Consider the following 13914-nt stretch of genomic DNA (forward strand, 5'->3'; position numbering starts at 1 on the left):
AAAGAGGGTCCTGCTGTTACTACTGCAGTGACGACCAAATTAATGATTTTATAAGATTATCTTTCTCAAGGCATACAAATAATACAACCTTGATAGCATACGCACTAAAGAAATAGGTAATTTAATATTGATACTTAAGCCTAAAATAATCGAACCTAATTGTCCAATGTTATGTAGGTACCTATTCAAATGTTTATTTTCCTTAACATAATCTAGCACTGTGTTCTATAGATCTAATCTACTACTTGTGCGTTTTAATGCAAACATTGACCGCAAATTAGTAAGATACATTAATTATAATTAAGCGATACGGACTTGATGCTACATGTGTATGACGAACATTAGAACATGGGTGAATAATATTATATTGATTATTGTGTCATACTATTGGAGGATCTTGTACACAAAGTAACTTTAGTGTTTCGATTTTTTTAAATGAAAAACGGGCAAGAGAATCTTATTGTTGATGTCCACTTTATTTTCAGTTCTAGATAAATGAACAATAAATTAATGTGACACATTTGTCACACAGGATAGAGAATGTTGTTTGAACGTACTTTTGACCACCAAAACATACAACAAAGTCAATAAACAACTACTTATATTAATATTTTTGTGACTAATTATAAATTAGTTCATGTATGTTCAACATGTTTGTGTTTAAAGTTATTGTTTACATCCACTTGGGTGTAGTATAATTAGTATCTCTCTTCATTTTAACTAATATAAAGAAGGACATATAAAATATTTTTTTTAGAAAACGATTCACAATAAATTCAATGTTACGTTTAATGCTCAAAATACTATTATTTTGATTAATATTAGTGTCTATTACTACATTATTAAGTGCACACAAAAGTCCGCGAATTGTCACTCTGTTTTGTGTCAACGCAGTTAGACGATAAGGATAAGTTTTGAATGTCACCCTCTGTTGTCAACTGATTGCGATAGTGCTTCACGTTTTGTATGATAAAGACAAATCGACAAAATCATTAAATTAATAGCATTTAAGAAACTATTGTAGGAATGCTATTAAGAAAATTTGTTAAAAATGTTGCTCCATTATAGATAGTACCTCTAAATTATAACTGGAGTATAAGTTGGAAGGTACTAATTAGGTACATAAATAAACTTCGATAAGTAACCGTTTCTATTGTGTAATTATCACGCGCCTAAAGAAAACACAGGAAGTCGTATCAAGGCTAATAGTCCTTGCTCGGTAAATACGATAAAATAGTTTACCCAACGACTACTTAGTTAGGAGCCGTGTGCCTGGAACTAGACTTAATTACATTTCTGTTACTTATTTAATTTATGTTAATTTTCAACTTTTAGTATTATAGGTCACATCAATTAGCTAATCCAACCACAAACGAAGTTCATATAGGTCACATCGAACATATAATATAAATATTTATGTGCGTCCTTTAATTTGTTATCAATATTTATACAGTGTGTCCGGGCATGTAGTGATCAAACTTTAAGGGCGTAATCTATGGACAATTTTATCGATGAAAATACTTTAAATTTAGGGCTTGACCCATTTCTCTCAAAATTACAAGGATTTAAGTTTTGAATTTTAAGTTTTCACCTCTTCCTTCAAAAACAAGTGATAGCGTGGGTAGCTTAACACTAATAAGCAAAAATTTTATATCATGCGATAGCCAATAAAATTATCTATTAGCAGAAGTAGAAAACAGATACAAGTTTCATACATTTTAAGGGAGTAAGAATGGATTTAATTAGAAAAAAACATGACTTTTTTCTTTTTCAGTTATTTTCCAACACAAGAAAAACCAGGTCGTTAAGGTATGTTTTATTTGCATTGTGTTATTAGTATTTGAGCTATTCTACAAAACGAATGTAAATTTATTAGTCTACGCCTATTAGTTTCGACGTAATTGTTGAAAAAAGATACCCCTTCCCAGCGGTTTCCATAGTAATCGGAATAGGTTGTGTGATTCTTTCAGGCAGTGCATTTTCGCATGTCGCGTGCGCTATGGAAACCGCTGGGAAGGGGTATCTTTGTTCAACAATTACGTCGAAACTAATAGACGTAGACTAATAAATTTACATTCGTTTTGTAGAATAGCTCAAATACTAATAATACAATGCAAATAAAACATACCTTAACGACCTGGTTTTTCTTGTGTTGGAAAATAACTGAAAAAGAAGTGAAAAAAGTCATGTTTTTTTCTAATTAAATCCATTCTTACTCCCTTAAAATGTATGAAACTTATATCTGTTTTCTACTTCTGCTAAAAGATAATTTTATTGGCTATCGCATGATATAAAATTTTTGCTTATTAGTGTTAAGCTACCCACGCTTTCACTTGTTTTTGAAGGAAGAGGTGAAAACTTAAAATTAAAAACTTAAATCCTCGTAATTTTGCGAGAAATGGGTCAAGCCCCAAATTCGAAGTATTTTCATCGATAAAATTGTCCATAGATTACGCCCTTAAAGTTTGATCACTACAAGCCCGGACACACTGTATATCTGAGTAAACTATATTGACGGTCATCTAGTTAAAATTATTGCATTTTGGACTTAATCTACTTTCACATTGCAAAAGCGAGCTACCTTCTGCAAGACTATTGGTATGCGACTGTAATAAAAATTACAAAAGCACGAGCAAGTATAAAAAAGTGTATTTAAATAGACTACGCCTATCGTTAAGATCGAACTGCAGATCGATGTTTACATAATTGCTATTCGTCGAGAAAGCAGCCGCACAGCCCCTTTCTCCAAGACAGGTTTTCCGATCGCGACGTGATTTTTATTGTAACAAAGTTAAATGAATCCAACGATTTATCGATTACAAAACGCTTACTGGATAGATAGATGACCCGACTGATACAGAGCGGATTAAAGAGCAGAATAAAGCGCAATTAAATGCTCTGCTAAATATTTTTTGTATCATAACTGGCCATAAACAAAAAATATATATATTTTTTATAAAACGGAGTTATTCAGGTTATCAATAAATAAAAAAAATATAATTAAAAATACTAACTGGAAAGTAAAAATAAAATCTATTCATTCTATCATCCAGATGCGATGAATACAATCGCTATCTTGAGTTATATCGCTTGGTTTTAAATGCAATATGAAATAAATTTTGATAAATTAATATTCTGATTGGCACAAGTCGAGATAAGATTTATTATACGCATTTTAATCGGTCAGGATTATGATTGAAGATAATAAAATATAACCGTATCTTTCCTTACAATAAGATATACTAGATCCTGCTTACGATCCGAAGTAATATATGGCACAATAATGGAAAATAGGTTTCCAAGCGATAGGAAAAGAAAAAATCAATAAATTAAGAAGACAAAATAATTGAACGTTTTTCTCAATCAAGAACTATTTAAGAGCCATTTTACATTTTCGTGCGAATTTCTAAGATTTTGGAAGCATGAATTACTATCTTAAGCAACACCCAGAGATTATTTAATAACTGCGAAAGATAGGTCAATCCTTGTTGTTGACCATTAATGAAACGGATTTACTAAAACTCTTTTGCTTAATTCACAGTGCCCCATCTCCCACAACCATTTTACGAAAAAATTGCCGCAGACTCATTTTCAAAGTCCTGTATCTATTATTTATGCTCATATAATAATCTTAAAAATATATAGTAATCATCGGACATATATTCTTGTAGTCCATTAATGAAATAGATTCTTGAATTTCATTACCATTATTGAGTAAAATCTAAAAATAATTTGGCAAATTTGAAGATTAACGTCACATTTTGATCGTGGTTTTTGGTTTAAAAACACAGCATAAACTGCAATAAAAGTATCCCAAAATAAAGAATATTCATTGTAGAATTAATTTCTACAGTTATTGTTTAAATATTAGTAACCACTTTGTCAAAATATTGATGTGAATATCAGTATAAATTACAATGCGCAAGCCGACATCGATTAGTATGGCGCGAGCGCCCGTCAAGGCAGGACCTGTGTCATTTTTCCCGCCGTGACGTTTACGTGCGTTCGTGTCGTAAAGCGGTGATTTGTACGGCGACCAAATACATTTGATACTATGCCGAGAGGCTGTTTCGAGTCGGCCGGCCGAGCAGAAATTGAAATGATGAATTTTAATTTCTTTGACGGATCTGGGTGTAACTATGTATAATATGTAGGTACCATGTATTTAATTTAATAAATAAATTATAAAAAAAGTATATCCATTATGATAGCACCCTTAACACAAGCATATTGGTTGCCTACTTTTGGACTAGATGGCGCTGTGAAATTGTCCAAAGATTTGTTTATTTATTTATCCGCTTTGAGTTTTGTTTCGTGAAGAAGAAAAAGAAGCGTTTTGTTTTGTTGTTAAATCTATACTAATAAAAGAGGAAAGATTTAATTGTTTGTTTGTTTGGAGGCAATAGGCTCCGAAAAAAATTTCTTTCACGATTTAGAATCCTATTTTTTTTTCTATGTAGGCTGTAAAATATTTTCAAAAACTTTAGTCCAAAATCTTTGATAAAATTCGACGTTTAATAAATAAATTAGATAACATGTTAATACTTTTTTTTTCAGTACGATTTTAGTACTTGTTTTTCAGAAATTCTACGATTTAACTAAACTTCTAAAGTGTTTATATTTTATGCATAATTTATTAACTTCTAAAATATACATATATCCTATTGATAGATGACGTGCTTCGTATTTTATTAAAATTATTACCTGACTAGGTTAAAAAGGTGTGGAATGTTATTTTGGAGATAACCTTGGTTCCATAGAAATATAGAGAGATGCTAAGTAATGCCACAGTAGATAAATCAAAACAGTACGGAAGCTTTATACAAATGCTCGAAATCAGACTCACGCACACAGACGCACGCTTTACACGAGCTCTAAGCGAACCTCGCAGTCCATCCGTCGCGGGTGTCGCGCGCAGGGTCGGACTGGGCCGGAAGGGCCCGGGTGGCTGATCGCAATCCCGAGGCCCGAGACTAGACCATGGTGATGGGATACTATCGAAAAATACTGAGATACACAAATTGAGATAAACAAACTGTAAAAAAATTATTACAATACTAAAATAAAGTAAAATAATAAGTAGATATTTACTAATAACAAATAATAATATAAAGCTAGCCAATCAACATTTTTTTTAAAACAGGAGAACTTTCAGCTAAGCAGTTAATGACTCGATCGTAAAAGCTGCTGTTTTCGTAATCCTTGATTAGATCCGATTCTGTATTTAATACAGTGTGAGTTACGATAAAGTGCACATATGAAATTAGGTGACACTAGGTCTATTTTTATCGACAAAAAACAGGTCAAAAATTTTTTGAGAATTTTTTTTAATTTTTTATAGATTTTTTTTCTTCCGATTACTTATTGTAAAGAAAACGTAATAACTTTTAAACTAAGAGGTATATCCTGTAAAAACAGTAATAATGCTAAATAACAGACGATACTAAAAAAATACATAAAATACTCAGAAAATGCCAACAAATAATAAAAAATGATACTTTTTGAAAAAATCTGCTTTTTAATTCGTGTTTTTTTGGTTATTTGATAAATTTCTCCAAAAAATGCCCCTATAACAGGTGGTTTTTATTACTTTGTATTATTCTCTATCGTATTACCTTTGTAAAACCAAAAATCGCATGTCTCTATCCCTATCACAACATTTGCTATGATCGTTTGAACTAAGCCTCCCCGGGCGCGCATTCAACGCTTCGTTAACTACGAAACTGAAAATGGCTCTAGATTTGTAATTTTGATAAAGACAAGTTAGATTTCAAATAAAAACAAAAGATTTCGAAGTGAAATAAGCATTTTAGTTAAAATTAAAATTGTCCCTACCTGTAGCGGAGAATAATGTTGTGGTAGGCCTTTGTTCAAACTATCATAGAAAATGTTGTGATAGGGATAGAGACATACGATTTTTGGTTTTACAAAGGTAATACGATAGAGAATAATACAAAGCAATAAAAACCACCTGTTATAGGGGCATTTTTTGGAGAAAACCAAAAAACAAAAACCGGCCAAGTGCGTGTCGGGCTCACGCACAAAGGGTTCCGTACCATTGATTTATGAATTTTTATTTTTTTTTATTTAAGTTATTTGTATGAAAGATTACGCGGTAATAAGCGGTTTACGATTTACGAGGTATTAAAAAAAAACTACTTACTAGATCTCGTTCAAAACAATTTTCGTTTGTAGTTTTTATAGTAATGTACATCATATGTTTTTTTTAGATTTTTCATTTTCATATTTTAGAAGATAGAGGGGGGGGGGGGACCAACTTTTTTCCACTTTGGAAGCGTCTGTCACGCAAACTATTCGGTTTAAAAAAAAAGTATTTTAGAAACCTCGATATCATTTTTGAAGACCTATCCATAGATACCCCACACGTATGTGTTTGACGAAAAAAAACATTTTGAGTTTCAGTTCTAAGTATGGGGAGCCCCCAATACTTATTATTATTTTTTTATTTTTGCATCAAAATCTTAATGCGGTTCACAGAATACATCTACTTACCAAGTTTCAACAGTATAGCTCTTATAGTTTCGGAAAAAAATGGCTGTGACATACGGACGGACAGACGGACGGACGGACAGACAGACATGACGAATCTATAAGGGTTCCGTTTTTTGCTATTTGGCTACGGAACCCTAAAAACACGTTCACTTTATAAGCAGATTTTTTTCAAAAAGTATCATTTTTTATTATTTGTTGGCATTTTCTTAGTATTTTTTTAGTATCGTCTGTTATTTAGCATTATTACTGTTTTTATTTTATCAGGATATACCTCTTAGTTTAAAAGTTATTACGTTTTCTTTACAATAAGTAATTTTAAGAAAAAAATTATATAAAAATTTAAATAAAAATCTCAAAAAAAATTTGACCTCTTTTTTGTCGATAAAAATAGGTCTAGTTTCACCTAATTTCATATGTACACTTTATCGTGACTCACACTGTATAATTAACGAATCTAACAGTTCTTGCCCCAGTAGAGAACGAAGTCTCGTTTTATGCGCTTTAATGCTGAAAATCGTCTCTCACAAGTCACTTGCGTGAATGAAATTGTGAGAATTAAACACTGTAATACATAAAAAAAGCAAAATAAAACTCCCATCATTTTCCGGCAATTTTCCGAGTATTGCATTTATTAGATAACACAATTTTATTTTTGGGACAGTGTGGGTAAATGTGGTCAATAGAAGCTTAACCTCAAGTTTTTGGGGTCGCCACTCTTGTCCCCCAACCGCCATCTTGAAAAAAGGGGTGAAAACACTTTTTTAAGCGTCTTACAAAAAATTCGCTATGTCATAATTTGTAGCAAATTGTTTTGCCTACAAATATGTTTACACAGGCCCCTCTTTCCCACTGGGCACTTTGGGCACGTGCCCAGGGCCCCACGACGGAAGGGGCCCCCGTCTGCTCAAAAGACCTTTTTCCAGATGATAAGACCCCCCTTGATCCTTAAGTGCCCAGGGCCCCTAGTAAGTAACTCTTTCAAGGTCACTAACATAATTATTATTACTGGACGGGATTATTACTGATGGAAGAAACATATTCCATAAACAACAACCACTCACCGATCACAGCGGGCATCAGCTCGTGATACACGATGTGCTGGTACCTACATAGCAATGTTCACGTCCCTGGCGACCTGGTAAAGCTTGTCGTCGCCCCAGCAAGGGTTGAGCTCGCGCAGCTTGTCGGCCAAGTAATTGTGGTTGCGGAACAGCCAGAAGATCAGGTTGACCTGATCTCAACATCAATGCCGTGGAGAGCGTTGCGCTTAGCTAAATTATGTTTGTGTGACGAGTGGTTTCCCCACAATAGTCCAGCGGCGGCGGGGTTCAAACCAGTGTTCCTTGGATCCCGAGTCGGCCAGTCTGACATCTTCACCGTTCAGTATTGTAGCTTTGTTCTATAGTTCAGGATTCTATGTGAGTATCTACTGCTTGACTGCCAAAAATCCAACCAATGAAGGCCAGGGCATCATGAAAGAAACATAAATGGTCAAAGCCCTCTTTCCCACTGGGCACTTTAGGCACGTGCTCAGGGCCCCGCGACGGAGGGGGCCCCCGTCTGTCCGTCTCAAAATACCTTTTTCTAGATGACAAGGGCCCCCTTGATCCGTAAGTGCCCAGGGCCCCTAGTAGGTTAAAGACGGCCCTGTGTTTACATAACTTTTTGTCCTAAATTAAATTAGAGAAGTTATACATAAGCAAAAAGGATTTTTTTTTTGCTTATAACTTCTTTAATCTTTAATTTAAGGCAAAAAGTTATATTAACATATTTGTAGGCAAAGCAATTTTCTACAAATTATGACTGTACAATTTTTTTGTACGACGCATAGTTTCATAGGCTGGGGCCCGGCTGGCATATGCCACCCCGACTGTATGGCCAGTCCGACGCTGGTCGCGCGCGTTGCGTTTTTAATAATAATTTTATTGCATCCACTGTCCGCTGTATTGTTAAAAACATGCCACGAATGTATTGCGTAGTATACGGCTACTTTAACTCGGCATCTTCAAGACCAGAACTTACATTTTTTAAACTTCCTAATAATTCTGAATGGTAAAAATGATTAAATATTACTTTTTAAATAAAATGCTTACATCTGATATGGTAATAGTTATTTTTAAATTACGTAATTACGCTTCTTAACAATTTGTGTGTTCTATTTGATAAAGTAATTTGCTCAGCGCGCTTTTGTACTAAGTGATGAATTGTACCTAATTTAATATTTTTTTAACTACTTAGTCAAATAATTTATTAAATTACGTATTTGATAATTAAATAACCTAAATAAACGTTTTAATAAATAAGTAAGTAAAAACCTTATTAAATATATAAAGATTAAGAGTGACAACCCTAACACTCAGTTGAAGTGTAGGTATTTAACTCGACGAAAGGGCTTAGTTTCCGTACTGCTTTAGCTCATATATTTACTGTGGTAATGCGCTGAGTTCGAAACTAACACCCGTATTCACAAACATTACTTTGAGGCCTCATAGTGCGCGTGGATGCACAGGGTCCCAAAAACCTATTCATAGACGATACTTCAGTGGTGACAAGCACTATGCGTCCCTTAGAATGAACGCAAAGCTAAGATAGCCAGGGAGCTGTTTTACGCAACGCATAGTGTCTATTTACGTCAAAATTTTTAGGTTATTCTCGTTTTTGAGGTTTGTTTGCTTTATTTATGGTTGTATTCGATTAATATTATCTTACAATGGATTACAGTAGTGAAGAAGAATTTGATAATTATATCAATGAGCAAAGTAGAATAATAATAAAGTACCAGAAAAGTGATACGGGATTCCCAAAATCCCTTTGATTATTACAGTTCAGACGAATTTAGCTTAGGTTTTCCAATGATGGGGTTCTTTTCATACTTTTACCACTGATAAAAGAAGACCTGAGGAAATTAACTGCGAGGAGGCCTTCCAGTGCCACCTACATAATGTATCAGTTGCTAGTGGCAAATAAAACATAAAATTTTTAATGAAGTTTTATTTTCATCAATCTTTAATGTCTAATTTAATTTTATGTATTTGTAAATCATAAATCTTTTTTTCATGTTCTAACAAATTATTTTCTCTTTCTATCAATATTTTTTCTCTTTGTAGCCCCAACTCGTGCAAAGCCTGGTCTTGTTGTATATTATTCAATGTGGTGCGTTTGATTCTTGTTTCTGTCTTAATCTTCATTCTTGCTACTACTAATCTTAATTTCTTGATACCTGAAAAGCAAATTATGAATTTAATTCCTTTGAGTATATTCTGCTTAGTTATTCCTCATAAATCTACGTACCACTACTACGTACGTTTACTATATATTTTAAAAACATTACTTACTAGTGGGTGTTGAGAACGTTTAATTAATTCCTGAGAAAGTTCTTTCATTCTTTGGGTCTTTAAATTATTCCAGCAGCTTTTCAGTTGATGTGTGAGCCTTTGTGAAACATAAAATATGGTTCAGAATTGTACGCCACTGTTAGAGTTTCCCAGGCCTGCTTCGTCAACTCGATATTTTAGAGAGGATAATAATATGCTTGTCTTCAATAATAGGCCTTTCTCTAATTATGCTACAATCAGCAGCTCTCTTTCGGAAGAAGAAAACGGCAGCTTTTTTATCTAAAAAATAATGATTGAAACATGATTTTCACTATTATTATTAATCGAAGTATTCATACTAACCTGATAGTTGTAGTTTTATCCATATTTATTTAATTCACAAATCCACAAAATAACGACACATAAAAACCGTTGCACCGTTTGAATGACAGGAATGTCATGTCAGTTAGCGAAGTGAAGTGCGTAACATAAGCGAACCAATCACAGAACTCTATTCAACACTCTGATTTTGCATAGTCAAGGGTCGTTTAAGTATTGTTTATGAATTGAAAGGCTTGTCATATGGAACGCATTGAGAAATGTCTCATTTCGCATAGCGTTGCTGCTTTGCATAGGTAAGTATCGTTTGTGAATACGGGTGTTAGTGTCGTATTAGAAATTCACACACACAAAGAAATCAAATTATGTGCTCATTATCCATTGCGGTATCAGTATTCAACGTTCGAATAATCTTTAGTACTATGCAAGCAATATAAACTGTTTACATAATGACGTCGCTACTGTCATCATTGCTTTCACAAGCAATATGTTCCAATTTGTCCCTTGTCACATTTCCCTTTAGTTTCTGTGATCTGTGCTTGTTTCTAAGTTGATATCAATGAAATATTCCTTAGTACTTTTGATTTAAATTATTTTTTTTTATTTTGACACGTGTTTGAAAAATCAAGGTCAGATTACAATAAAATAACAAGTGAAAACGTAACATTGCATTGCAACTCGCAATTTCGCAATATTGATGAGGAGATTCCATTGGAAAGTCTGTATTCATTCCTAGGATTCCCCTAACACCATCAAATTCAAGAGAATTCAAGAGAGTGCAGTTTCCCATCTCATGCTTAGGGACCACGGTTTAAAATAGTGTGGTTGCATAGAGCCTGCAACGGGCAACCGCGTGCGCAGCTGCTCATACTAATTTTCGATACAAAAGCAAGTGTTGGCGCCCTCACGAGTTTTAGCGGAGTTCCATATGGTAGCGGGAGTAGACTTAATGGAAATCTATGCTTCTCCGACGACCAGCTGTATGTGGAATACTCCAGAGTATGCGCACACAATAGCCTGGTGATTTTAGCACCTGAAGGAAAAACAAAAAAACATTGTTTACAAAGAAATCTGCGGCAGGTGTAGTGTTTTAATTTTGTTTTAGAAAGATCTCATAATTTTGTAAGTATTCAAATATTTAAACATAATGATGTGTAGATTTTATATCAAAAAATATAATCATTTAACAAAATTAATTTTCTTAGAATATTTTAAATCTATAATGTAGAAACCATTTTCCACTTCATCGCAGAAGAAGTCGCGGGCAAAAAGCTAGTATGAAATATGTAGTATTGCCCGCGGCTTCACCCGCTTGAAATTTAGTTTGTCACAGATCGTCATAAATTATAGCCTATACATTGTTATTCTGGTCGACGCCAGGGATGGATGAGCGTCGCTGTCGCTGGCGACAGGGTCTTCTGGTTCAGGGTTCATGGCGTAGGTCTCAGGCAAAATGAAATCCACTCGTAGAAATTAATAAACTCAGTGTATTAACGAAAATAATTACACACAGCACTAGAGTCGTATCGGAACTGAGTGAACCAAAGGTCTTGCAATAGGAACGTCCGACCCGAGTGATAGTTGAACACAGACTGCCTAGTACTGCTGTACTGTACTGTAAAGTTTCATCAAAATCTGTTCAGTGGTTTTTGCGTGAAAGTGTAACAAACATCCAGACATCCACACAAACTTTCGTATTTATAATATTAGTAAGACTAGTAAAAAGTAAGTAAGATGAATTATTTTAGTTATTTGTTTACTTATAATAATATTTATTTATTTATTTCTTAGCTCTGTCTGATAAATGGATCTGGAGGAGATGCAATGGCCACCTCCGTAACAAAACAATAGAACCATATGGAGTTTGGGCTTGTGTGATTCGCCTTGACGAATATTTCGTATCCAGGGTCCGATGATGGAGCTGTAAGGGGGCAGATTTTTTTTTTTCACTATGTGACTGTCTTTATCTTGTACTTAATATATTTTACATATTATACCTATTCGTGTTTCATTATTCGTATCCAGGGTCCGATGATGGAGCTGTAAGGGGGCAGATTTATTTTTCACTATGTGACTGTCTTTATTTTGTACTTAATATATATTTTACATATTATACCTATTCGTGTTTCATTATGAATCGAAATATAAAAGACTTAATAAACTCTATTAAAAATTTAAATTAATTAATCAAGTTTGAATACCTCATTCTACCTTAAAATTAATAACTTAAATCAAGTCTTAATACGGTCACGGCTCAAGATTTTTTTGTCCATTTAAGCGTTCTTTTTACTCTTTTGACGTTGCGTTGACAGCTTTTACCTAAATTCGCGCGGAACTTTTTTGTGAAATGGCTCTTAAAATCAATTCTATAGCTCCTATTTTTCGGCGACAAACATTTTACAAGTGCTAAAAATGTAGTAATAATGTAAACAATCGCAAATATCTCGGATTTAAAATATTTATAAAACAATGCGGCAGCGTGACGTATTCAATATGACCTCGATCACGCGATACGGAATAATTCCGTCGCTTTAATACAATGCAATCGATCACTATCGGTTAAAAAAAGTGCTCTACAATGTCAAAATTTCTTTTTACCTAAGTATTTCTTGACGACCATAATCCGTATAATCTGGTTGTATCGCTAACTTAGTTAAAAGTACTGCGGACTTTAATCAACCGATTGCAAGATAAAATTAGGTCTGATTGAGTCACATCTATAGTTTATAAAGTCTGTGAAGCAAAAGTTTAGTAGCCCAAGCTAAAAAGAAGTAAACCGTTGAGTAGAGCACCGATTCGCTTTGATTGAAGTAATCGTTTTGCTGTTCATCTTCGCACATCTTGCCTCGTCTCCACTTTGGAACAAATCAGTTCTTAGGATCAGTAAACTTCGTAGACCTAATTCCGATACAGTCGATATTTCCAACTAAAAGTTAAGAAATAGAAAAGTATTTACTAACCTCCTGTCCAGCTGGTAGCCATCGCTGCCTTCTTTCTTGGAGTCCATTGTGAGCTTGTAGTATATCTTCGCGGCGGCTTCGGACCTGTCGTGGGCTGAGTACACGAACCCGTGCAGTTGTTGCAGCACGTTCCAACTGAGTTTCCACAGAGACTTGCTCATCTTTGGTGTGCATGATACAAATCTGGAAGAAAAGGGACTGGTTAAAGAAAATGAAGCGAAGACTGATGTTAGGGACAACTACAGGAGTACAAGAATAATCTTGTTGGATTATTTATAATGGTGGCTAGGACTCTTGGCAACCAACACAGTTAAACAGTTAAATATAGCAATCCGTGATGTTTTCCCCATGAGCTTATCGGAGGCGATTACATTTTACTGGTAAAGACATATTTAATGTTGCGGGTGTAGCATAAGACATAAATTAAATATAAAATGTATGAATTATTGAATTACTGAATAATGTATTAAATTATATAACGACTTTCTTTCAGCTGTCAAAGTGAAGAAGTAAAATTCATTTTGTTTTAGAAGAAAAAGTAAAAAAACATTAAAAACTCTTTTGTTGGTTCTCAACATAGTCCGCGCGCGGAATGCGACACGCATTACAATTAAATTAACATTATAATGATGAGAATACCTTCTTGCAATAAATTGTTTAAATGAAATAAGAAAGGTAACATTACAATAAAAATCAAGATATTCATGAAACCTAGATCATAACAATCTCTGAGAAATATCTATCTATGTATAATATTAAATTTTTGAATAGTATGCGATCTAACACGT

At 33.9% G+C, this 13914-nt stretch overlaps 1 protein-coding gene and 1 long non-coding RNA gene across 2 annotated transcripts in view; both read right to left on the reverse strand.

Annotated features, from left to right (window-relative positions):
- Positions 1 to 13914, reverse strand: part of LOC135073053 (uncharacterized) — a 44045-nt gene that overhangs the window by 11445 nt on the left and 18686 nt on the right. Inside the window, exon 6 of the mRNA XM_063967064.1 lies at positions 13127 to 13309. Within this exon, the coding sequence (XP_063823134.1) occupies positions 13127 to 13309 (183 nt within the window). The remainder of the gene's footprint in view (positions 1 to 13126; positions 13310 to 13914) is intronic.
- Positions 9531 to 12496, reverse strand: LOC135073054 (uncharacterized). The gene is made up of 3 exons (XR_010257573.1): positions 10191 to 12496; positions 9849 to 10127; positions 9531 to 9733 (listed from the first exon to the last, which is right to left on the reverse strand). It is a non-coding gene; the product is annotated as an uncharacterized LOC135073054 (long non-coding RNA).

Source organism: Ostrinia nubilalis, chromosome 7, assembly GCF_963855985.1.
Source record: "Ostrinia nubilalis chromosome 7, ilOstNubi1.1, whole genome shotgun sequence".
NCBI lineage: Eukaryota > Metazoa > Arthropoda > Insecta > Lepidoptera > Crambidae > Ostrinia > Ostrinia nubilalis.